Consider the following 22,180-nt stretch of genomic DNA (forward strand, 5'->3'; position numbering starts at 1 on the left):
GGTCCTGCAGGGGAATCCTTCTGGCCACCCAGAAAAGGTATTGGTTAGAACTAGCATATAACAAAACCCTCCTTTTTCCTGTCAGTTCCACAAAAAAAAAAAAAAAAAAAAAAAAAAATCGATTTGCCATTGTTGTCCTGGAAGGTTCCCTTTCCTAATAGGCCCCACCTGTACCCTGTTCGTACAACTACTTTGTAGTGTCTGTTCCCCCAGTATGTTTTATTATGTTCCCTTAGAACCAATCTCTGTAAAATACTAAAGGGCACTACAACGTGTCCACCTGGGTAAGCACCCATCTGTCAGCTTGCTCTCTTCCCTTCTAAATCAATAATTAGATTCCTGTCCCCACTAAAATACTTCACATGTTCCGACTCCGGTTCAGATGTTTTGAGTTTACCGTCTGGAATTAAAGCCAGTTCAACAACTTCTTTTCCTTCAGCTGCCCGCTTTGCCACCATCCCTGCCACCTGATCCACCATCCTTTTTCCAGTTTCCCATTCGGTGTTACCTCTTACCGTATTTACCAGAAAATAAACCTCTTTACCCTGCTTCCCTCACTGCAATGTCACCAATTTAACCCTAGTAGTGGGTCTGCTGTGGTAAAACGTCCCTGGTTCTGTCATTCAGCTTTTGCGATCCCCTCAGCTTGGTCCACCTTCCTCCCCCAAGTCCCATTTCCCTGCTGTTTGCACATGGCTTCCGGTCCACCGGGGGCAGAACTCTCCCTGGGCCCTTCCAGGCCCTGCTCTAGTGCAGCTGCTACTGTTTCCCAGTTTCTTTCTTTCGTTACAATCTCTGTTTCTATATACTCTCCAAGCCCCTCAATTAATTTATCCAGGTCCCTTACTTCTGCCTCCCTTTAATCTGTATATCGTCGGGAGAAAATGCAGACATTCTTGCTCCGATTAGCAAAAGCCCTTGGGAGGTGTAAACAAGTTTGGCAGACAGGGAGGGAGAAAACCAAAAGACTGTAACTATTTGTGCCAGGCAGAACCTCTCGACATGCTCACCAGACGTCTGGCTTGTACACCTGGCATGGGGGTGTGAGTAGATGCTATAAAGGGCAAGCTGACTGGTGGCAAGCCCCTCCGAACCTAAGACTGCTAGCAGAGGTGAGTGGCAAGGAACCATGGGATCATGTATTGTGAGAATACACGAGTGTTGAATGTCACGAGGTTTTAGCATCTGTCCCACCCACATCTCAGGCTCCAGCAGGCTGCAAGGCGCTGCGTTTAGCAGGATGGAAGCAGTTTGTTTGTGCTTCCATGGCACAAGAGCTGCTCCTGGAGGTGCACAGCTCAGGACATTCCCTGGTCAGCCTCCTCGTTACTCATGGGACTGGTCCGGACTGGCCTGTAAAACCACTGACACCCTTTTCTTTTCTTCTCTTTTCTTTTTTTCTCTTTTCTTTTTTCTGTTCCAGGCCGGTGGGCCTGCTGCCCCCCCGTCACAGACCCAGATAGATCTAGAGATAACTCCGTGACACCATCTGACAGAATCACATGGATGTTAGGAAAACTTCTGCTCCAATAAGCATGCTCAATCATCTCGATCCCCAAAAGAGACGGAGGAGAGTCTTCAGCTTATTTTATTAGAAGAAATGGAGAGTCCACTGAGGCATACCCCTTGATGTGCGGAATCAAACTCTGTAACCCACGTAAGGCTATGAAGCAGATATGTTTATTACGACGCCGGGTGCGAGGGGGGTATCTCCTAATTCACACACCAAGGAAAGTGGTGTCTACACATTTATAGGCATAGCATGTACATATGAGCACGCGTCCTAGAATGTGGGATTATCTCTGGGTTCATCTGGTGGTTGTTGGATGGAGGCTATCGTGAAACCTTTAGGAGAAATGTACGCCCTCTGTGTAACACGTGAGCTCTGAGCAGTGCGGAGCTGGTGCAGCCTCACAGACAGAGCTCAACAGTGAACAAGCAGCTCTCCAGGTCTACCTCTGCATGGTGGTTATGCATTGTTGTTTTTTTGTCTTGTTGTCCATCCAAAGTTGGAGGCACGGCATGCTGACGAGGCTTGTGGATCTGCTCCACAGGGAGCTGGGCACACTGGAGTGCATTGCAAATGTTCCTCTAGCAATACGCACAGCAGGAGGTGTAAGCAAAAGGTGCTTGAGAATCTTAAGCTAAGAGAATCTTTAGCTTGGTCCTGGAGCTACTGCATCATCAGTGTAAGTGAGGTGTGGTGAGAAGTGTTCTGTCACGTGCATTCTGGATGGCTCTGGGATGAAAAAAATTCTTTATGGTGAGGGTGACAGAACACTGGAACAGGCTGACCAGAGAGGTTGTGGGGTCTCCTTCTCTGGAGACGTTCAAAATCCACCTGGACACTTTCCTGTGTTACCTGATCTAGGTGTTCCTGCTCTGGCTGGGTGATTGGACTAGATAATCCTTCAAGGTCCCTCCCAGTCCCTGATATTCGGCGATTCTGTGTGCCTAGAAAAAGCCTCGGGGACAGAGAGGAGGAGTCAGGGTGTGTGAATCACGTGGGCCGTTCAAATGCTGAGAAACCGTAAGCCACCCATTCACGGGACTACACAGTGAGGAGGGTTGTTATTACTGTGAAGAGAGTGATAAGTGCGGGGCACCTGTTAACGGCCTGGTAACGGGGCGAGGGTGGTGCCTGCAGTTGCCAGCAGGCCTGGTCTTGTGCAAGCAGAGCAGAAGTCAAAAAACCCAACCCCCTGTCTGGCACACCAGCCTCGGAGACAGGCCCATCTGTTGGCCCATCGGAGACAGACAATCTGTTGGCCCATCATATTTAGTCCCTCATCACTCCCTATAACTGGATGGATAGAGGAGAACACAACTTGTGCTCTCGAGCCCTTTACCTGTCGCCCCAAGGCTCTGAAGTCCTTTTTCATAGTCTTTATGGAAGTTCTTCCTATATCATCACAGCCTATCTGAAACAACAATAGGGGATAGTAATCTGAGGGCCGAACTAGGGTAGGAAGTTTCTTCCTTAGGTCTTTAATCTGGGCTCCGAGGAGGCAACAGATCTCTCTGTTTAGAGGGTCTGGTCTACATATTGGCCCTTCTGCTCCCTTCAGCAGAGAGTCACCAATGACAATGACCTGCTGTTTTTTTCTTTGCTGACAAGATTTTAATGCTATGTGAGGTCTGTTTAGACTTTGGTAACACCACCAACTGGGAAGAACCATCATCACCATCACTGTCCAGTTGTCCCTGCAGGGCACTGTAGCTGTTCCACAGGGGCAGCTGGGAAAGCAGGGGAATCTCTGGGAGGGCTCACCTGCATCGCTGAACAGGGGCCTTTTGCCACTGCCCTGCACTCCCCGATTCTTCACAGTAGTTGCTAGGGGGAGGAGAGGACAGGGGGTTCACTGCAACAGGAACACTGTCTGCCTGCTGGTTCCCCTCTGTCAGCTGTTTGCAAGGTGGCAGGGGGTGACACGCTCCACGTGGAGCCTCAGCTGGCTGCCAAGATTTTGAGGCGATAGAGCTTGGCACCACCAATCAATCTCCCTCTCACATTCCCTTATGCTCCTCACCCTTTTCACCTCCTCCTTCATGTCAACCTCAAGGCTGAGGAAGTGATTTAGCCGGTCGCATCTCAGACAAGTGCTGTCTCCCAGCACAGAGGCCAGGCTCTGGCACTCACTGCAGCCAGAGACCTGCACACTAGCGTCGTGTTTTGGGACCTCAGTCGGAGTCTCCACATTTTTTCTTTGCAGCAGCCTTCCTTTCATGTGTGCATGGGACCTCGGTCTGGGTCTCCACATTTTTCCTGGCACAGCCTTCCGCCGGGGTGCAGCCACGGCAAACCAGCAGACTCACTTGCACTATTCGGGTAGCCTTAATGGGGTGTGACATTTCAGCCCTGCCCTGCTGCTGGTGGTGCCGGCACCACCCTCGCCCCGTTACCAGGCCGTTAAACAGGTGCCCCGCACTTATCACTCTCTATGTGATCACTCTATGTGATCACTTATCACATTATTGCTTGCGGCGCTGCTGCAGCCCCGGGCCGTCCCGCGCCCCACCGCCCGGCACCCACCGCTCCCCGGCTCTGCGCCGCAGCCCCGGCCACGGACGCGGCACCACTTTCTCGCCGTCACCCCCCGCCCGCGCTCTGCTTCCGCTGCAGGCCGGATGTGATGTCATCCCCGCGCGCCGGATCGGTGTGGCGTCCCAGAGCGGCGCCGTGCAGTCCGCGCGGCGCGGCGCGGCGCGGTTCTTCAAGCGGAGGCGGTGCCGCACAGGGCCGCGTTTCTCGCGGTCGCTGCCCGCTGTCCCCGTGGACGAAGTGGCGCTCGGGTGACGGCTGCGATCCTCTCCCGCATCTCGCAGTTCCCGGCGGGACGGTCGCCGTTCGGTATGTCAGTGGCCTCGGCCTGTTCGTGCCGCCCTCGCGGTGGCCCGGCTGTGGCGCAGGCTGTTTGTTTTCCGTGTTCCTCAGCTGTGCCTTCCCGCGGGTCGGTACTGGGCCCATCTTGCTTAATATCTTTATGACCTAGGCGAGGGGATCGAGTGTACTTTCAGTAAGTTTGCAGCTGAGAGCAAGCTGGGAGGTGGTGTGGACCTGCGTGAGGGTAGGGAGGCCCTTCAGAGGGATCCGGGTAAGCTGGGCCGAGGTGAATGGGGTGAGGTTCAACGAGGCCGAGTGCTGAGTCCTGCACTTTGGCCGCGGTGACGCCATGCGGCGCCGTAGGCTCGGGGCAGAGTGGCTGGATGACTGTGAAGGGAAAAGGGACCCGGGGGTGGTGCTTGATGTTCGGCTGAACGCGAGCCGACAGTGTGCTGAGGTGGCCGAGAGGGCCAATGGCATCGTGGCGTGCGTGAGAAAGAGCGTGGCCAGCAGGAGCAGGGAGGCGATCGTCCCCCTGTACTCAGCACTGATGGGGCCGCACCTCGAGTACTGTGTTCTGTTTTGGGCCCCTTGCTGCCAGAAAGCCACTGAGTCCCGGGAACGTGTCCAGAGAAGGGCAACAAAACTGGTGAGGGGCCTGGAGCGCAGGCCTTCTGAGGAGCGGCTGAGGGAGCTGTGATTGTTCAGTCTGGAGAAGAGGAGGCTCAGGGGGGGCTTCACTGCACTCTACAACTTCCTGATGGGAGGTCGCGATGAGGAGGGGTTTGGCCTCTTCTCCCAGGCAACAAACAGGACCCGAGGAAACGGCCGCAAGTTGCGCCGGAGGAGATTTAGATTAGGTATAAGGAAAAGTTCTTCTCTCAGAGGGTGGTCAGGCACTGGAATGGCTGGCCAGGCAGATGGTGGGAGTCGCCATCCCCGTGGCAGTGTTTGGGAGGCGTCTGGATGAGGTGCTACGAGATACGATTTAGTGGCTTGCGGCAGTAATGGTGGTGGGAGGAGAGTTGGACTAGATGATGCGTAGGTCTTTTCCACCCTTGCGATTCTGTGACTCTGTGATTCCTTCGCTCCCTGTGCCTGTTGCCGGGAGAATCCCTGTGGGGTTAGTACCCGCACCGCCGGTTCTGCCCTTCAGCTCCGGGGCTGCTCGCAGGGATTGGAGAAAGCGCAGCGCCCGTCGCAACGGCTGCGTTGAGCACGGGAGACCTTTCTGACAACGCACTGTTGGTGTTTTCCTGATGCTGCGGTTGTTTGGGGCTGAGGGTCGGACCCATTGGTAGCACCCATCTTCTCCCACATCCCGCCTCAGTGCTGTGCTCGGGGCACTGCTTCTGTTGAGCTTCTTATCCGAAGACGTGGAGGTGGTGCAGCGCTGAGGTCGCAGTGCTTGGAACGTCTCGAATACGTTTGAAACGTGAACAGCTGCTGTAGGTCATCTGGAGCAGAGTGCTCACAGTGTGAAGTGCTTCTGCTGTGTGGTTCCTGAGGGGTGAGAAGGACGGTGCCGCTGAGCACCGGCAGCGAACAAGCCCGTGGTTGCTGTGATGTTCACGTGTGCGGTGTACAAAGCGGTAACAGCAGAAAGCAGCGCAGGCTGGCACACAGAAGTGGTAGGCAACGTGGCTGTTCGGAAGGAAATGCTTTGAAAGGAAGGAAGGAACAAACAGCCTTGGAGAGAAAGAAGTAAGGAAGGAGATGAACGCTGTGACGGGCGGGTATTGAGCTGTTCCACCCATAATGCTTTGCGTGAAGGTGCTGTGGTGAGATCTGGTGTTACCTCCAGCCTTCGAGCCCCGCGTGCCGAGTGTTGGGTTTTGTAATCCACCTAGTGGCAGCTCAGCACCAGAAAGCTGCGAGTCGCTGCCCCCTGCCGGTGGGACAAGGAGAGAATCAGGAAGGAGAAAAGAACTCGTGTGCTGAGGCAGTCTGTGTTTACTAAGAAAAGAAGAAATAACAGGAATGATAAACTCAGTGGCTGTGTTGGGCCAGTGGTGGCGGTTCTGTCCCGTCCCCGTCCCCGTCCCCCCAGCTCCTGTCCCACAGGGGGGGACTCGAGTGAGGAATTTCCCTTTTGATAGCCCTTGATCCACGCGTGGCCGCATCACCTCTCCCTGTGTGGAAGGGCATTAAGGGGTTGTGGTCTGTCGGCCATACCCAGCTAGGTAGCTTCCCAGTGATGTCCTTCACCTGTGCACCAGGAGGAGAGCAGAATTCTCTAAGAAGTGGGTCTGCCAGTGCTTGTGTAGGTGGCCCAGGGATGAGCCGATCCTGTCCCCGTTCAGGTATGCGCGTCAGCCTCCACCTCGCAGCTCGAACCTGTGCTGAAGAGGGAGGAGAATGGGAAAGGTGCCCCGACGCGCTGAGAAAAGCTGGGGCTGCCTCTCCCGGGGAAGGACAGAAAGGGCTCAGGGTGCAGCACCTGTCCTGAGCCAAGCAGCCCGCGGGAATCCACGGCTGTGGCACCAGGAGAAGGTCCCCATCCCAAGTAGAGCCCGTGGGAGATCCCGGCCCGGACAGCTGGACGGGCAGACTGACCAGTTGGTGAAGGCTGCGCCACCGCTTCACGTCCACTGGGCATCTTCTTCCTGCCTGTGCAGCCCAGTCCAACAGTTTGCCAGGCCCTGGGAAGCGCATCATGAAATCCTTTAAAGGAAAAGAGTGTTGAATGTCAGGAGGTTTTAGCATCTGTCCCACCCACATGTCAGGCTCCAACAGGCTGCGGGGCGCTGCGTTCTGCTGCATGGGAGAACTTTGTGCTTCCATGGCACAAGAGCTGCCCCCGGAGGTGCACAGCTCGGAACATCTTAAGGGTGTTAAGGGTATGGGGGGCCCAAGGGTCCTGGGTGTCAAGGGTCCTGGGGGTCAGAGGGTGCACGCTGCAAGGTGTGGCTGGGAAACTTTCATGGTCCTTGGGTCAGGAGAGGGTCCGGAGGGTAGCCTCGATGTTCCTGGGGAGGTCCTCAACGATCCTGGGGGCCAGAGGGGGCAACCAGGTGGTGATCTTGAGGGTCTGGGGGGTCCTGAAGGGCCCCGAGGGCCAGAGGAGGATCCAGGGGGGTGGTCTTGAGGTTCCTGGGAGGGCTCCTTGAGGGTCCTGGAGGTCAGAGGGGGATTGCGCAGAGTAGTCTTGAGGGTCTGGGAGTCCTGGGGCAACCTCAAGGGTCCTGGGGGTCGTGAGGGGTGGTCTTGAGGGCCTGAGAGGCGTCTTAAAGGGCTTTGGGGGTCAGCGGAGGTGACGTGCGGGTGGTCTTGAGGGTCAGCGTGCTCGGCTTGCTCCCTGAAATGTCTGTATGCCAATGCACGCAGCGTGGGAAACGTGCAGGAGGAGTTAGAAATCCTTGTTCGGGCGGGCGATTACGATCTGATTGCTCTCTACGTGAGAGAGCAAGAAGGATGTATTGGGTACTGTCCCGGGTGGATGAGGAGCGATTTGAGAGTTCGAGGGTGCGAATTAAGGGGCAGGTTGACGTGGGTGATACTGATGTGGGTATCTATTACAGGCCACAGGATCGGGCCGAGGAAGTTGATGAGGCCTTCTACAGGCAGCTGATAGCAGCCTTGCTGTCACAGGTCCTGGTTGTCGTGGGGGATTTTAACTACCCTGATAGTTGCTGGAAGGCCTACTCAGCCAGCCCTCCGCGGTCCAGGAAGTTCCTCCGGTGCACTGATGATAACTTCCTGATGCAAATGGTGGATGAGGCACGTAGGAGGGGAGTGCTGCTGGTTCTTAGTCTCACTGACAAGGCAGGTTCTGGTTGAAGCGGTGGAGGTTGAGGGCAGGCTTGGTTGCAGCGACCAATAGATGTCGGAGTTCAGGATCTCGTGTGGCAGGAACAGAATACCAAGCAGAGTCAGAACCCTGGACTTCAGTAGGGCCGACTTTTCCCTTTTTGAACAATTCCTAGGTGAAATCCCGTGGGACAGGGTACTTGACGGTAAAAGGGGAGTTTGCCTCGGTTGATGAGTACTGGGTTAAGGCCCACTTAAGCAACGTGGACGTGCATTGATCCCTTGGTCCTGATGGGATGCACCACCCGTGGGTGCTGAGGGAGCTGGCGGAAGTCTTTGGTCGGCCGCTCTCCGTTATCTTTGGTAAATCGTGGGGAATGGGAGAGGTGCCTGAGGATGGAGGGAAGCAAATGTCTCTCCGGTCTCCAAAAAGGACAAGGAGGAGGACGCGGAGAAGCATAGGCTGGTCAGCCTCACCTCCATCCCTGGAAAGGTGATGGAACAACTTATCCTTGGTGCTGTTTCTAGGCATATGGAGGATGAAAGGGTCATTAGGGGCAGTCGGCATGGCTTCGCCAAGGGGGAGTCGTGCTTAACCGACCTGGTATTCTTTTACGAAGACGCAAGCAGGTGGATAGATGATGGTAAAGCAGTGGATGAGGTCTGTCTTGATTTTAGTAAAGCGTTTGACGCTGTCTCCCCCTGAGGGGGCGTGGTCTGGACGGTTGGGTAGTTAGGTGGACTGTGAGCTGGCTGAAGGAAAGAAGCCAGAGAGTCGTGGTCTGGTGGACAGCAGGATGACCAAGAAAGCAGCACTGCGCCCTTGTGGGCAAGAAGGCCAGTGGCCTCCTGGGGTTTTTTAGAAGGGGTGTGTTTAGTAGGTCAAGAGAGGTTCTCCCCCTCTACTCTGCCCTGGTGAGATCACGTCTCATACTGTGTCCGATTCTGGGGCTCCTCGGTTCAAGAAGGACAAGGAACTGCTTGAGAGAGCCCAGCGCAGTGACCGAGCTGATGAAAGGAGGGGAGCATCTCCCTTATGAGGAAAGTGTGAGGGAGTTGGATCTCTTTAGCTTGGAAGAGACTGGGGGGTGACCCCATTAACGTTTATAAATATGCGAAGGGTGAGTGTCAGGAGGCTGGCGCCAGTGTCTCAGTGACTCCCATTGAGAGGACACGGGGCGGTGGGTGCAAGCTGGAACCTAGGAGGTTCCACATAAATAGGAGAAAGAAGTTTTTCACAGTGAGGATAACAGAACACTGGAACAGGCTGCCCAGAGAGGTTGCGGGGTCTCCTTGTCTGGAGACATTCAAAACGTGCCTGGACGTGCCCCTCAGTGTCCTAATCTAGGTGTTACTTGCTCTGGCGGGGGGTCTGGACTAGATGGTCTTTCGAGATCCCTTCCAGTACCTGACATTCTGTGATCCTGAATGTAACCATAACCGTAACTAATCAGAACCCTAACCCTAGCGGTAACCCTAATATGCCCTAAGACTGACACTAATCTTGAACCCAGTCTCTAAACCCTAAATGCGCTGAGGCTGTGTGGGCAGCAATTGGAGCGCAGCAGGGAAGCGGCCTGGGGCCAGGGCCTGGGACTCGGGCCCGTGGCCTTCCCTCGCTGTGCAGAAGGGTTCTTCTCCAGGGTTCCCAGTTCAGGACCAGCAGGGTGGCCATTTCCTCAGCTGTACAGGGAGGTGCGGGGGCTGCGCTATCGTGGGGAGGGCTGACAAGTGTCGAAGTGAGGGACGGAACGCGGCCTGGTGGGGAATGGGCACAGAAGGGGCTGTTTCCAAACTGCCGGTACTACTCCTGGTGCCGAGCGGTATAGCGGTGGTGCTGCCACCTCTAAAGTTGGGGATGGGGAGGGCGTCGGGCCGTTCCTCGTGGGAGAGCAGTGTGGGAGAAGGAGATGATCCCCAACCCGATGGCCGAGCGTGTTCCTTTTGGCGAAGCAGCAGATCCGCATCTGTTCTGTATCCGACAAGAAGTTCCCTTGGTTAGAATCTTCCCTTAAGTTGGTGCAATTTCATGTCTTTAGGAAGTGAATCTGTTGGTCATGTTGGAGCATGTGTGTGGCATAAACAGTTGTGAGTCACAGACAGCAGTTATTCTTTTCCAAATGCATGGTCACTTCAGAAATCCCACCCCACGTGCTGCAGCTGAGACGGGGTACGGTGGCACATCAGTGATTTTTGGCATTAAACATTGTAAGAGATTATTCTTTTGCATCACGGTCTCAAAGCTTGCTGAGGGACACAGGTGGACGAGTCCAGGCAAATCCTGGGCAAGGGTTGTGAAATCCTTTGTCTGAGAGACACAGATGAACAAGGGCAGGGGCAACCAGAGAGAGAGAGAGGGATGAGAGGGAGAGAGAGATGAGAGTGACAGGGAGAGGGAGAGGAAGAGGAAGAGGAAGAGAGAAGCCGGAGCTTAATGGCCAGGAAGCAGTCTTTTGTGTGGACTTATCTCGAGGGACGTAGCCATCTCGGGGGGTCCTGCACATGGCTGTTAGCCAAGCACCCGGGAATGCCACGTTGGCAGAAGAAGGATAAAAAAAAAGGGACGAACAACCACGAGATTAGGTTTCTGACAACAGGTTCCTCATGCTGAAGCAGGGAGAGGTTTCTGACAACAGATTCCTCACGAAGAAGAACAAGAAGGTTTCTGACATGAGGAGCCTCACGACCTGCCTCTCCCTCCCGGGCTTCCTCTGCGCTCTACCTGCTTGCTGCCTAAGGCCGGCCACTCTGCTGCTGCTGCTGCTGCTGCTCTACCCCGGGAAGGTGTCTGCCATCGGATTCCTCACTATGGAATGCCTGCATGCTGACAGCCTCCCGTGCTTACGCTGCGGCTTCTTCCTGGACCGACCTGGTACCTGCAGCTTCTTGCTGCCTTGCTGCTGCTCTCCCCCTGCACTTTTGCCTCGGACCGTCGGAACGGCGTGCAGTGGGACCGCTGCTGGATCCTGGTGGTGACTATCCCCGCTTTATGCAATTCTTGCCTCTTTCCTGTCTTTTCTGTCGCCCGCCTTCCCTTCCCCATCACCCTAATCCGTAATAGTGCCCGTCCTCCCCTTCCCCATCTCCCTGATCAAGATCGGTAATAAACTGGTTGGACCAACATTTGAGCTGTTGTTTCTTAGTCTCACGCCGGGTATAGAAATATCAAAGAACCTCCTCTCCCTCCTATCAATTGGAGCGAGACAAACGTGTGTAGGTGCTCTGCAAAATGCACGCGCTGCAGCCTTCTTGTTTCTGCGGGGGCTGGGATTAACAACCGAACCGAAGGAATGAGCACCCAAGTCACCTGTTCCAAGTGCTAAAAGCCCTGCACGATGGCTGCAGAGTGAATGCCTGACGTGCATGTCTTGCCAGAGGGAGGGGAATCGGCATTGGCAATTTGGAGCACAGCGTTTTGCTCTGTTTCCGTTGGTGATCTTAACTCTGTGCTGTCTGAGTTGCACGCTCAGCTTTCCAGCAGCCAGTCAGGTTTAGATTAAACTTTGTGCTCCTTTGTTTCTTGAGAAGAATTTGCCAACGACCCTTAAAGTCCCACTGGAATTAGTATGTTTATACGGGCTGTCATTGTTCACTTACTGATACTACTTTTCCTTCGACGGGCAGTCCCAGTGCTTTGCAGGCACTGTTTGTTCTTCCTTCAGGCCTTACCATCCCCCTGGGAGCTGAAGGAACTGGGAGTATGTTTTCCTTTCCTTGCTGGCGCTGACTGTGGAGGGTCTGAAATACCTTTCTTCCCCGCACTGTTATCTCGTTTCTGTTGTGCTACAGTTACACTGAACACAATATCAGTGGGCTGATTGTAAATTGTGACTCTGGGATTGTCGAGGACAAATGTTATTTTTCCATGATACATCACTCCTCTTTGGGAAATTTGTTTACAATTCCTTATCGTTATTTTCTTTTCCTTTAATTTCTGCTCCCCGTTCCAGTTTGCTTCTGTTCTCCCTTGCTTTATGAGTAACGTCCTATCTTGCCATTGCGCACAGTACACCTTTCCCCCTTTCATTCTTTTACAGTCCGTAACGAGCTCCCGTTTCTCAGCTGTAACAATTGTCTCGAGTCCATTCGCATGTGTGTTTTGGACTGTAGTTTAGCCCGTGACTCTTCTGATCAGTTGGTATCCCTGGATGCCATCTTGCAGACTTTGCCAATTTCTAATGGATGGATACAATTACAATATGTACTCTTAGGGGAGAAGCGGGAATATGTTCATTGGTATAACGAAGATACACTGTAGTGATTTAGTAGTGAGTTTACAAGATTGGAGATGGGTGCGGTGCTGCTTGTCTGTGTCCCGGGTGGCTTTTACCCCGAAATGGGCTGGGGAGGGCTGGTCTTGGGCAGGGACTGCTGCGCTCCCTCCCACCTCCGCTGCCATTTCTTTTGTCCCGGCAGGCTCCAGTGGACCTTCTGCCTTTTATCTGTGACCCTCCCGGTCTGCAGGCGAGCAACAAATGGCCACGCAGGATCCATCTCAGGTAGGGGCACGGGGAAGCAGGCAAGCGAGGGATGTGAACGCATGGGGAGAGGGAGGTGCCGTCAGCCAGCACTTGTGTGCTGGGGACCGAGAAGCCGCCGGGACTGGAGTTTCTCCCCTCTGCCAGCTGCTTCCGTGGGCCTTGGCTGTTCCCAGCAAGGAGCCTCTTTGCTTGCAGGAGCCCGTGAGCTTTGCAGATGTGGCCGTGTATTTCAGCAGGGAGGAGTGGGCGCTGCTGGACCCTGCGCAGCGAGTGCTGTACCGGGACGTGATGCTGGAGACGTACGAATGCGTGGCCTCGCTGGGTGAGGGCTTTGCTGCCTTTCCTCCTCGTTAGGGCTCCTTGGGCTGTGCAGAATGAGCCTCTGCAAGCAGGGCGTAGAATAATCGCGGTGCAGTTACTTACGGAACAACGCAACTGCAACACAAACGAAAGACAGATAAGCATGAGTTTCAGAAGGGCTTAGCGTACTCAGCACTGTGAGAAAAGACCCAGAGTCGCTGCTGGCAAGCAAGCGTCAGCCCGGAGGGGTTGGATCGGCTCCTGTAAACTGTCTTTGTGTTGCTGCATTGCATTGTGCACCAGCTCCAGCAACCCGACAACTCCCCGGTTATTTATTTACCTTCTTTTTCTTTTTCCTTGGAATTCCCGTAAACCTTTATGAAGCCTTGGGCACTGAGCAGCTCAGATACAATTTGAGAAAAGAAATCCTAAGGTGAATGTTAGAGAAATTGTTGCTGCGTAATTTTCAGATACGTAGAGGTCATGCTGGGCTTCGAAGCAAGCCAGTATGTGTTGCTCCAGTGTCATGCGGGCCTTTGGTGTGGTTACAGAAGTTGGGAGGGACGCAGAGCGGAGTTGCTGGAGAAGCAGCTGTGCCAGAATGATGGAAATGCTCTCACATCCACTGTTTCTGTATTCAACCCCCATGTCCAGCCCCCAAGCCTGCGATGATCTCCCTGCTCGAGGGAGGGGAAGAGCCCTGGATCCCAGATGTGCGTGGCCTGGAGGACACGGCAGGAGACCTCAGCCCAGGTGAGGTGGCGGGGGACAGGAGGAGGTTGGGCTGACGAGAGCCGTCTTTGTCCGAGAAGCGGTTGAGGCCCGATGTGTCATTCCTGGATTTTCTCTGTCATCCAGCAGGCCATGGGGTCGCAGCTGCTCCGGACGTTCTGCAGAAGTGTGATGTGACTGAAGGGCAGTGGGGTATTGCCTCTGTGGGAGAAATCAGAAAGGCTATCCAGGAGGATCTGGAACAAGGAGAGCACCTCAAGCAGCAACGGGGGAACCCTCCAGGAGAGACTGCGAGGAGCCCCCAGGACTCCAGCACGGGTCAAAAGCAGCCTGAAGGTGCAAGGAGCGAGGAAGTGTGTCAGGAGAAAAGGCAGAACCCAAACGCTGAGTGTGGGAACAGCCTGAAAAGGTGTTCCGTCCTTCTTAACCACCACTGTGTACGCTCAGTGAAGAGATTGTACAAGTGTTCGGATTGTACAAAAAGCTTCAAATGGAAATCCCACCTCACCTGCCACCAGCGCATCCACACGGACGAGAGACCCTTTAAGTGCCCTGATTGTCCAAAGTGCTTCAAAACCAATTCCCACCTCACCGGCCACCAGCGCATACACAAAGGAGAGAAACCCATTAAGTACTGTGAGTGTGGGAAGGGCTTCAAATACAGTTCCATACTGCAGCGCCACCAGCGCATCCACACCGGAGAGAGACCCTTCAAGTGTCCTGAGTGTCCAAAGAGCTTCAAAAACAGTTTCCACCTCACCTGCCACCAGCGCATCCACACCGGAGAGAGACCCTTTAAGTGCTGTGAGTGTGGGAAGCACTTCAAGTACAGTTTTGTACTGAAGCGCCACCAGCGCATGCACACAGCAGTGGGACCCTTTAAGTGCTCTGAGTGTGGGAAGGGCTTCAAATTTGGTTATGAATTACAGCACCACAATCGCATCCACACAGAAAAGAGGCCCTTTAAGTGTCCCGAGTGTTCAAAGAGCTTCAAAAGCAAATCCCAGCTCACCTACCACCAGCGCACCCACACAGGAGAGAGACCCTTTAAGTGTCGCGAGTGCGAGATGAGCTTCAAGTACAGTTTTGTACTGAAGCGCCACCAGCGCATCCACACAGGAGAGAGGTCCATTAAGTGCGTGGCAAGGGTTTACGGCGTGCTTCGGCCTGGTTCCGTGACTGATGGAGCAGGAGGACCCACGGACCCACGCCCCAGAAAAGGGATAATGGGAAAAGGAAAAAGGGGGAAGGGGAAAAGGGAAAAGGGTAGGAAGACGGGCCTGACATCTAAGCAGTGGCAATGATCTGAGGAGGAAAGCTAATTTACTAGAAAATATATCAGAATGCAAGATAACACAGCATAATGCAATATAATTGGAAACAAAGTTAATAAATCTAGTAAAAATGAGAGAGAGAGAGAGAGGGAGTGTTCAAAAGCTGAAGACCTTACTCTAATGCTGAAGGCGAGCACGCTTGCTGCTGGGACGAGCAGAAAGGGGAAAATGAGATATCTCGTGTTTGTAAAAACCGTTTTCGTCTTTACTTCTGATCTGTAAATGGAAACACAAAGTCCCCTGGGGTATGTAGTTCTTCTCTTCTCAGAAGCAGGTACGCGGAGCATTAACTCTCTAACTCCCAGTGCTCTACAAAGAATCATAGAATCATAGAATGGCCTGGGTTGAAAAGGACCTCAGAGATCGTCTAGTTTCAACTTCCCTGCCACGGGCGTGGTTGCCAGTCATCAGAGCAGGCTGCCCGGGCCCACATCGAACCAAACGGAGCCAGCTCCCTGAGCAAAAACAGTTCCACGGAGATGTTTGCCCTTTCCAGAAGCTGGAAAGGCCCAGACCACTGTTCCCAACGTGCTCTTTGCATGTGCTACAGGGACCTTACCTCCCTGTACGTTATGTAGGGAGCTGGATGGGGTAGGCCCATCACGACTGATAGATCCTCGAGTGTTAACCAACCAGGTGGCTTCTGCCAAATGCTTCTCCCAGTGCTTAAATATTCCGCCTCCCGCTGCTTTTGACACAGTTTTTAACACGACATACCATTTGATTTTACCAGAGGCTGGCGCGTGATAGGCGATACGATAAATCCGCTCAATGCTCAAGTATTAAGAGGAGAATTTTTGAAATGAGTCCGAGTGTCTGATTCAATTCTTTCCGGAGTGCCGTGTCGCCACAGGGCTTGTTTCTCGAGCCCTAATCTGGTGTTGTGGGTGGTAGCATGGGGTACTGCATGTGTTTCAAGCCACCCAGTGGTTGCCTCCACCATGGTAAGCACCTCATGCTTACCGTTGTGAGATCGTGGCAAGGTGATAGAATCAACCTGCCACGCCTCCCCATATTCATACTTCTGCCATTGCCCTTCCCCGCAGAGAGTTTTCATCCTGTCGGCTCGTTTAATTGCAGTGCATGTTTCACAGTCAGGAATAACCCGTGCAATAGCGTCCATACTTAAGTCAGCCCCCAGTCCCCAGCCTACTTAAATGTTGCACCTCTTCCTTGATGGTCTGAGGTTCCATGGGACCGTTACCCTTGTGTTATAATTAACCCTTGTGTTGCCAGTCCAAGTCTATTTGAGACACCTTAAGTCTAGAGGCTTGATCTATCTGATGATTATTTTGTTGTTCTTCAGTAGCCCGACTCTTTGGTACACGAGCATCTACAGAACACGCCTTTACAACCATATTCTTTATTCGGGCAGCAATATCTTTCCACAGCTCAGCAGCTCAAATAGATCTCCCCCTTCTTTGCCAATTGTTTTGTTCTCACCGCTGTAACCACCACCCCCCACCTTCCCATAAGGCATTTGCCACCATCCGTGAGTCAGTGCAACGCACTGGCCGCCTCTCCTGTTCAGCAACGTCTAAAGCCAGTTGGACAACCTTCACCTCTGCAAATTGGCTTGATTCTCCTTTTCCTTCGGTGGCCTCCGCAACTTGTCACGCAGGGCTCGACACAGCAGCTTTCCATCTGCGATGCTTCCCCACGGTACGACGTGAGCCGTCAGAGAGGAGGGCTAATTTCATTTTCTGGTAATTCGTTGTATGCCGGAGTCTCTTCAGCGCACAGTACCTGTTCTGCTGGCGATGTTCCAAACTTTTTGCCCTCAGGCCAGTCCATGATCACCTCTAAGATTTGTGGGCGACTGAGGTTCCCCATTTGGGCTCATTGTGTAATCTATGCAACCCACTTACTCCAAGCGGCATCAGTAGCACGATGGATGGAGGGAACCTTTCCTGTACACATCCAGTTGAGCACTAGCTCAAGTGCTCAAGCGGAAGGAGGAGTACTGCGTTTGAGTACCAACTACTTCGGAAGCAGCCTTTACCCTCTCGTACGCGGCTAACATCTCCTTTTCAGCTGGAGCGTTCTTCAGACCCCCTGTATCCTCGACTCCGGAATCCAAGGGGTCAGCCTCGGGTCTCTCCTGAGGCTGCTTGCCACAGCCTCCAAGTGGGACCTTTCTCTCTATCCCGGGTGTAAGAAGAGCTTCAACCACAGCTCCAGCCCGATCAAGTTGCAGAGGATCCACTCAGGGCAGAGACCTTAGAAATGCCTGCACTGCAGGCAGAGCTTCATCCAGGGCCCCCGCTTTATTAAAAGTTGGCTAATGTGTGTGAGAGGTAGGCTCTGCAACTGTCTCACGTGCAGGAGGAGTTTCTTTGAGGGCCGGCACCTCATTTTTCATGGGAAAACCCCCACTGGAGAGACCCTGAGGATGCTGGAGACCCCGAGGATGACAGAGGCCCTAATGCTTCTCAACATACAGAAAGTTAGGAAAAGAGGTGGCATCACTGGCACTCTCTCTGGAAAAGGGACTTACATCCGGGACGTTCTTGGTCTCTTTTCCTGTTAATAGAAGAAGACCTCTGCCCACGCCCGGTTTTCTCTTCTGCTCTTCCTGCATGCAGCTTTTTGAAGGCGTTTCTTAACAAAGTGCAGCTGCGTAGGGATGTTCTGTGTGCACGTGTTCCTGCCAGTAATGTCAGGGTCCACTGATGAATCGTGTACAAGGGTCAGGAGAATAGTAAAATGTCTCTTGGAGATTGACTAAAAATGACCTGCGAGCAGAAGAGGACATCCTCCCTGCAAGCTTTCCCTTCATCCTTGTGTTAGACCTCAGACCAGTCACGTGGAAGAGACCGGCCTTGGAAGTTAAGCTTGGTTTGCTCTGCTCCTCACACACCTGATCATTTCTTCCCTTGTGTGGCTAATGGCCTTTCTGTGGATTGTGAAAGGGGAAAAGTGAGGAAGGAGAGTAAACTAGCTGAGTTGTCCTGGAGCTTTTGTTTTCCTTCTGCTCTGGCCCTATTTTCCTAAAATAAAAGACAAAACGTGGTAGAAGGACAGGGAAAGGTGCAAGAAGGTCTGACTCCAGGTCCTTGCATGCTTCTGGGGGAAGGCCAGTTTGGCACACAGCCCCATCTCCCTTCCTAACGCAAACTTGCATGGGAGGGTGTGCAGGGAGGGCTTTGTCACTCAGCCAGTTCAACCAGCAGTTGTATCCACCCAGCAGAAATGTATGCCCTCTGTGTAACACGCGAGCTCTGCACAGCCCAGAGCTGGTGCAGCCTCACAGACAGAGCTCAACAGTGAACAAGCAGCTCTCCAGGTCTCCATCTGCACGGTTGTTAGGCATTATTGGGTTTTTTTTGTCTGTTTGTTTGTTTGTTTGTCTTGGTGTCCATCCGAATTTGGAGGCATGGCGTGCTCATAAGGCATTTGGATCTGCTCCACCTGGAGTTGGGCACACTGGAGCACCCTGTAAACGTTTCTATAGCAATGCACACAGCGTGAGGTGTAAGCAGGAGGAGGGGGAAGCTTTTGGCTTGGTCTTGGAGCTAGAACATCATTAGCATAAGCAAGGTGTGGTGGGAAGGGTTCTATGACACGCACTATGTGTACTGGATGGCTCTGGGCTCTCCAGGACAGATTGGCAGTGAGACGGTATGGCGTTGCTGTTTGTAATGGTGGGCTGGGATGCATGAAGCTTGCTGTTCCCAATGACATGGCTGAGAGCCCCCAGGTAAGATTTATGGGGCAACGTTTAAGGTGAGGGTCTTCTATAGGCCACCCAGCCAGGAGAATGATCCCAGTTAATAATTCCTAGGAAGCGTGAGAGAACAGTGAGGTGGACCGTGAACTGGCTGACTGGCAGAGCTCAGAGGGTTGTGATTATTGGTGCAGATTCTGGTTGGAGGCCTGTAAGTAGCAGTGTTTCCCAGGGAGTGTTTCTGGGTCCAATCTTGCTCAACATCTTCATCATTGACCTGGATGAAGGGATAGAGTACACCCTCAGCAAGTACAATGCTGGGAGGAGTGGCTGACATACCGGAAGTCTGTGCTGCCATTTAACCAGATGTGGTTTGGCAGACAAGAACGTGATGAGCAAGTATAGGGTCCTGCACCCGGGGAGGAAAAATTGCCTCCATCCATACAGGCTAGGGTTGACCTACTGGAGAGGTGCTCCCCAGCAAGCTTGGAGCTGGGGAGCAATGGGCAGGGAACAGCACGGCTGGGCGGCATCATTCGTCTGCAGACAGAGCGCAGCTTTGCAGGACTCCCTCTGACATTTGGTCCCCGCTATAGCCCCGTCCCACTGCTGAGCTCCATGGGCGTCTCTAGGGATCCTTGCGTGACCAAACAGTGTCCGAAGTGGAAACAGGACACTGTGACAGGAACAGTGGGTGACCATGAGGTGTCACGGCCAAAACATAACACAAGCACGAGGTGACTGTGGGTAAGAATGTGGTGATGTGGTGACAAATAGGTGTCCGTAGGATGACCATGGAATAATCCTGGTGAGGCCACGGGTGGGCCGTGCTGAGAAACGGTGGCACCACTGGATGACCGTGAGGTTACTAGGAAAAAAACGTGGTGGGAAAATAGCTTGAGAATGAAGGGATCCGAAGGGGAAAGTCTGGCCACCATGGGGCGACCATGGGTAATCATGTGGGTCATATGGGCAAAGATGGTGTTGCGACGGGGTGACAAAGAGATGACCACTGGGTGATCGTACTGGGAACTTGGGGGTATAATTGGGTGACCGCGGTAAGGAAGTGGAAGGACCACGGAGTCAACATCTCAGGGAGTACTTATTGAGAAAGGGACAGAGCAGGCTCTGCAGTGGCAGCAGGGAACACGGTGACAACCCCAAAGAAAACTCAAGCTCGGGGCCGGGGAGTGCTGGACATGCTGGTGGAGCAGCCGCGTGAGGCAGCTGCTAGTTCAGGATCCCTGTAAGGAAAGAGGGAGAAATAAGGACCACAGCGGGCCTGGGGCTCCTCTGAGTACAGTAATGTCACTGGGGGAATGAGACATTACCTGGACTGGTTGGATCAGGTTGCCCTGAAACTGAGCAAGACGAGGTCAGCACGGTCACAGTTCACCACCAGCCCCCCTCCCCAACCACAGCCCCACTGCCCCAACACACACCTTTCTTACTGCACAGGAAGAAGAAGATCCCCAGTGCAAGGTAGACGAGCCCCAGCACAAAGCCCCCGACGCCCATCAGCAGCTTGCTCCTGCTCACATCCCCCGGGGGCTCTGCAGGGACAGGAAGAGGAGCTTGGGTTCTGAAGGCCACGCTCCCACTCCTCCCACAGCTGGACAGGGGCTGGGGGCCTTACCCCAGCGCTGGGTGATGGGCTGCTGCAGGCTGGTGTGCTCCACCTGGCACACATAGCTGTCCCCGTGCCGTGGGCTGGTCTCCAGCACCACCAGCACCTGGTACGTCCAGTCCCCGTTCTGGATCACGTCCGTGGACACCACGCGCTCTGTCTCCTCCTGCCCGTTCTGGAACCACTTCACCTCGATCTCCGGCGGGTAGAAGCCCGTCACGTAGCAAGCCAGCCGGTCGGTTTGGGGCAGGGAGCCCGACTGCAGCGCAGAGATCCTCACCTTGGGCTCTGCCGGGGGGGGAGAGAGGGGACAGCGTTGGGGACAGGCTGTGAGAGCACCGCGTGCGCTCATCAGCGCTGTGCCTGTCACAAGCTCTGGGGACGCGTGAACTCACCTCTCCTCTGCAGCGTCAAAGGGGCCACTATCTCGTAGTTGTAGTTGCAGAGCATTTCCACTGCAGCCCTGTTCTTCTCCAGCACGTCCGGCTGGCTGTTGAAGAGGTTAGCAGAAGGCTCTCCCAGGACTGTATCGGCCACAAAGAGACCAACATCGCTGTCGAAGTGCACGTACTGCTGCCGGTTGTAGACGTGCCTCACCAGAAACCTCACCCGCTCGGTGCCGTTGAGGAAGTGGCACTCAATTGTAGCACTCCACTGGAAAAATGCTGCGGGGAGGGGGCACCGTCAGGGAGCCCAGCTGCCCCTCGGCAGACCCGAAAGCCACTCCCCGTCCGCGCTCCGTCCCGGCCCCTCCACGCCCACGACGGCTGCGGAGCCGCTGGCGCCGGCATCGTGAGCCGCGGAGCTCCGAGCGCTGCGCACGGGGCTGGGGTGGGCGCCGGGAGACACCGGGAGGGACCACCCTGCACCATCCCCACACCGGGACTCCGAGCTCACCCGAGGGCCGCGTGCCGGCGGCCAGCCGTGCTCCCAGCGCCACCAGTGCCACCAGCACGGCCCCGGCCACCAGGACACGGCCGCTCCCCATGGCTGCTGCCGGAGGAGGAGGAAGGGTGCCGGCAGCCAGCGCCGCTGCTCTGGAGCAGTGAGTGCCTGGGCTGGGCGGCATCACCCGTCTCCAGGCAGATCTCCGTTGCGGGTACCCCGATCAGCCGTGGCATGATAGCACTGTCCCGTGTGGCATCCGCCTGTCTGTCTGCTCTGAGGTCTGGAGGAATGCTCGGTGCTGCTGCTCTGCCTGGGAACAGCCGTGTCACTCACAGGGCTCCACCCACTGCCTGAGCCCCACGGATGGCCCCGTGGTCCCTCCATGACATTGCCATGCTCATCCAGTGGTCACCCCCTAGTTTCACCATACTCACGCCGTGGTCACCTCTTTACCATCCCAATTCTCACACCGCGTTCTCCTTATATTACTCCTGCCATCTCCACACGGTCACCTGATAGAAATGCCACTGCCTGCCCATAGTCTTCTCACCGTCACCCGCTATTTGTTCCAGGGCCCTCTTGCCCACTCCATGCTCCCCCTTTTGATCCGCAATCCCCACGGTCCATTCACAGTGAACCCGTGATCATCCAGTGCTCTCAACATGCTCACCCGTTTCTCAGCACCTCTGCTCCAGCACCCAAGGGCAGGTGTCCATTCAGAATGCCACCGGCCTTTTGTCCTCCTGGGCACACTGCTGGCTCACGTTCAGCTGGCTACAGACCAAAACCCCCAGGTTTGTTTCCTCTGCTCGGCTTTCCAGCCACTCTGCCCCAAAACCTTTCGTGATGCCTGGGGTTGCTGTGACCAAAGGGCAGGACCTGCCTTTCATGAACACATGCTGGCTGGGTCTGCTCCTGTGCCTTTGAGAATTCCCTCATGAGAAGTGTCCAGCCTTCCTGGACACCTTTACCCTTCAGGAATGACTCCCAAGGGACCCTCCTGTGGTGGTTTAACCTGGCAGGTGGCTCACACAACCACACAGATGCTCACTCACCGCCCCCCTCCCCCCAACCCAG

The 22,180-nt window shown here is 54.4% G+C and overlaps 5 protein-coding genes and 2 pseudogenes across 14 annotated transcripts in view; 2 read left to right on the forward strand and 5 right to left on the reverse strand.

Annotated features, from left to right (window-relative positions):
- MHCY15 (major histocompatibility complex Y, class I heavy chain 15) overlaps positions 1-22,180 on the reverse strand; it is a 295,994-nt gene that overhangs the window by 145,209 nt on the left and 128,605 nt on the right.
- Positions 1-22,180, reverse strand: part of MHCY4 (major histocompatibility complex Y, class I heavy chain 4) — a 311,182-nt gene that overhangs the window by 112,241 nt on the left and 176,761 nt on the right. The gene's annotated exons all lie outside the window — the stretch shown is intronic.
- The window catches only part of LOC124417249 (C-type lectin domain family 2 member I-like), a 246,597-nt gene that overhangs the window by 100,519 nt on the left and 123,898 nt on the right, over positions 1-22,180 (forward strand). The window lies entirely within an intron of this gene.
- Positions 1,157-1,304, reverse strand: YLEC32P (c-type lectin like 32, MHCY region pseudogene; annotated as a pseudogene).
- ZNFY4 (MHCY region zinc finger protein 4) lies at positions 4,131-15,727 on the forward strand. 4 transcript variants are annotated; one of them, NM_001393756.2, is made up of 5 exons: positions 4,157-4,351; positions 12,491-12,573; positions 12,751-12,877; positions 13,510-13,608; positions 13,714-15,727. In NM_001393756.2, the coding sequence occupies exons 2-5, from the start codon at positions 12,550-12,552 to the stop codon at positions 14,889-14,891; spliced, it is 1,428 nt and encodes a 475-aa protein (NP_001380685.1). In that variant the 5' UTR covers positions 4,157-4,351; positions 12,491-12,549; the 3' UTR covers positions 14,892-15,727. The 4 variants fall into 4 exon arrangements, with proteins under 4 accessions (XP_025001901.1, XP_025001902.1, NP_001380685.1 ...); XM_025146136.3 differs by having other exon boundaries at positions 13,717-15,727; XM_025146133.3 differs by lacking the exon at positions 12,751-12,877 and having other exon boundaries at positions 4,131-4,351.
- On the reverse strand, positions 6,835-7,044 carry YLEC33P (c-type lectin like 33, MHCY region pseudogene; annotated as a pseudogene).
- Positions 15,867-22,159, reverse strand: MHCY2B7 (major histocompatibility complex Y, class II beta 7). Of its 7 annotated transcripts, none has more exons than XM_040648805.2 (6): positions 21,113-22,159; positions 20,611-20,880; positions 20,225-20,503; positions 20,031-20,141; positions 19,920-19,943; positions 19,606-19,832 (listed from the first exon to the last, which is right to left on the reverse strand). In XM_040648805.2, exons 1-6 carry the CDS (start codon positions 21,282-21,284, stop codon positions 19,819-19,821), a joined length of 870 nt encoding a protein of 289 aa, XP_040504739.1. In that variant the 5' UTR covers positions 21,285-22,159; the 3' UTR covers positions 19,606-19,818. The 7 variants fall into 7 exon arrangements, 6 of the variants coding, with proteins under 6 accessions (XP_040504741.1, XP_040504739.1, XP_040504738.1 ...); XM_040648804.1 differs by having other exon boundaries at positions 19,920-19,949; positions 21,113-22,157; XM_040648807.1 differs by lacking the exons at positions 19,606-19,832; positions 19,920-19,943 and adding an exon at positions 15,867-18,865 and having other exon boundaries at positions 21,113-22,072.

This window comes from Gallus gallus, chromosome 16 (genome assembly GCF_016699485.2).
Source record: "Gallus gallus isolate bGalGal1 chromosome 16, bGalGal1.mat.broiler.GRCg7b, whole genome shotgun sequence".
NCBI classification, from domain to species: Eukaryota; Metazoa; Chordata; class Aves; order Galliformes; family Phasianidae; genus Gallus; species Gallus gallus.